General features: G+C 45.1%; 1 protein-coding gene across 1 annotated transcript; it reads left to right on the forward strand.

The window, feature by feature from the left end:
• Positions 1-377: 377 nt before the first annotated feature.
• Positions 378-1,940, forward strand: LOC145676631 (uncharacterized). The gene has a single exon (XM_081747463.1). The coding sequence runs from the start codon at positions 378-380 to the stop codon at positions 1,938-1,940; it is 1,563 nt and encodes a 520-aa protein (XP_081603589.1).
• The last annotated feature ends 221 nt before the right edge of the window (positions 1,941-2,161 follow it).

Genomic DNA, 2,161 nt, shown 5'->3' on the forward strand with positions numbered 1-2,161 from the left:
TGCACGACTAGTACCAATCCGCTGCGAGCGTTGTCAAGAATATAACACGCAAACCAGCGCCAACTGCAGGAATAATTTGAAATGCGGATACTGTGCTGCATTCCATTCCACACGTACCTGTCCGAACCTGCAGCGTCCACCGCAGTGCCCCGCTTGTCCTGAACAACATCCGACTTATAGCTTTAAGTGTTAAGCTCGACCCGCACCTTCACCGGACAAACCTCACTTAGTGGCACCACTTCGCACTCAAAGTGAACCAACGACCGACCCCACTCATTCCTCCAATGTACTACCTGATTCTCAGCCTGTTACAGTATCTCAACTTCTTCAGTTCATCACATTAACGCTACAAAACGTTCATCCTTTTCTACGGCCGCATGTACTACAACAAGTACAGTATGCTGCCCGCTGCATATTCCACGTTACCTTCAATGCCACCTATACAGGCCAACGAGTTCACTTTCACACCACCCGCTTGGAAACATCTGTTTGAAATTATGAATTTCTTCATGGATATCGTTATTATCTTTCGCAACATCAGTTCCCTCAATCAACATAAACCTCTCTTCGAACAACTTCTTCTGGAAGAACATGCATCAGCGTTTCTACTAAACGGAACGCATCTCACACCTCGCATGTCTTGTAAGTTCTTAGGATACCAGATCTTTCGAGCCGACAATCAAACACCAGCCCTCCGCGCCAATGTCGGCGTACTCATTGGATTTGCTTCTCAGTTACCTTATCGTACTTTCCAAGCTCCTATTTCCAACCTTCTAGAATATCTTATCACAACCGTCTATTTCAAAGCTTTATACATCACCTTGGCGACCATCTACGTTCGCCCCGGCCATGCAATACCATACTCCTTTCTTCAGTATATCGCAAACAATTTTCGCCACTTCATTATCATGGCCGATATTAACATTCATAGTAGACCCGCTTACCAGAAGGCTCAATTCCAGGACTTCGTTACAACACCCATACCTTGCATTCTGCATAAACTTCCAAAATCAACACGCCCTCTCTCAGATACCACACCGGATGTTGTCATCACCTCAACTACCCTTGCCGGCAAATGCCATATCGAAGTCTTAGACCCTCTTGGCAGCGACCACCTTCCAGTCAAGTTAACTATCAAACGTTCCTTTCGACATCACTGTTCTGTAAACATTCCACCGAGCGAGGTCCCTAGATTTGACAAAGCTAATTGGGATTACTATAGAGTTCATCTCACTTCTAAGCTTGAACATCTCGAACCACCAAATACGGAGGATGAACTATACTCGGCGCTGGATACTATCACCTCTTCTATCCATACAGCATCTGCCGAGAATATACCTACCTCGCAAGTACATCCATGGCGTCCTCGCTTACCACCTCAATACCTTCACATGATCAGACGTTCTCGACAATTTTACCGAGATTACGTACGTACAAAGAACGAGGAGGCTCTCCGCCATCACCGACAACTCCAACGTACGGTTCGAAACTACGTTATAGCCTATAAACTTCGAAACTGGGTCAAAACGTGCAATACACTGGACGCAACTTCACATCCTACCAAATACTGGAAGAGATTTAACGCATTGACTGGCAAACTCACTCGAACACCTTATCCTCTCATTGACGGTGATCATCCACTCACCTCAGATAGTACCAAAGCTGATGCCTTTGCAAATCACCTCCAAACCATCTTCATGCCATTTCCTCCTGAAAGATCTGAACGACGCCATCCGGCATATACGTTTAATGTTGATTCTCGTCATCTTCAACCCAGTACAAAGCATACCTTTCCAGCTCCTCACGAACTTACCACACCTATCACAGTACCAGAAATTCGTATGAAGTCACAGCTCGCAAACGTAACACTGCTCCAGGCATGGACCCTATCACCTACCGTCACATTAAAGAGAGTCCTTTATGTTTACTGCTCCTGTTAGCCCATATTTTCACTTTCATTTTACGTACCGGTTTCATTCCCGTCAATTGGAAAACCTCTAAGACCTTAATGTTTCTAAAACCTAACAAGCCAGCTACCTCAGTATCATCTTACCGTCCAATCCAATTAACCACTGTTTTCTGCAAAATTCTCGAACGCATTCTTGTTAACAGACTTCATCCACATTTCACTCGCCATCGCATCATTCCACTCCATCAAGCA

Source organism: Thermobia domestica, unplaced genomic scaffold, assembly GCF_964235325.1.
Source record: "Thermobia domestica unplaced genomic scaffold, izTheDome1.hap1.1 HAP1_SCAFFOLD_253, whole genome shotgun sequence".
Taxonomy (NCBI): Eukaryota; Metazoa; Arthropoda; class Insecta; order Zygentoma; family Lepismatidae; genus Thermobia; species Thermobia domestica.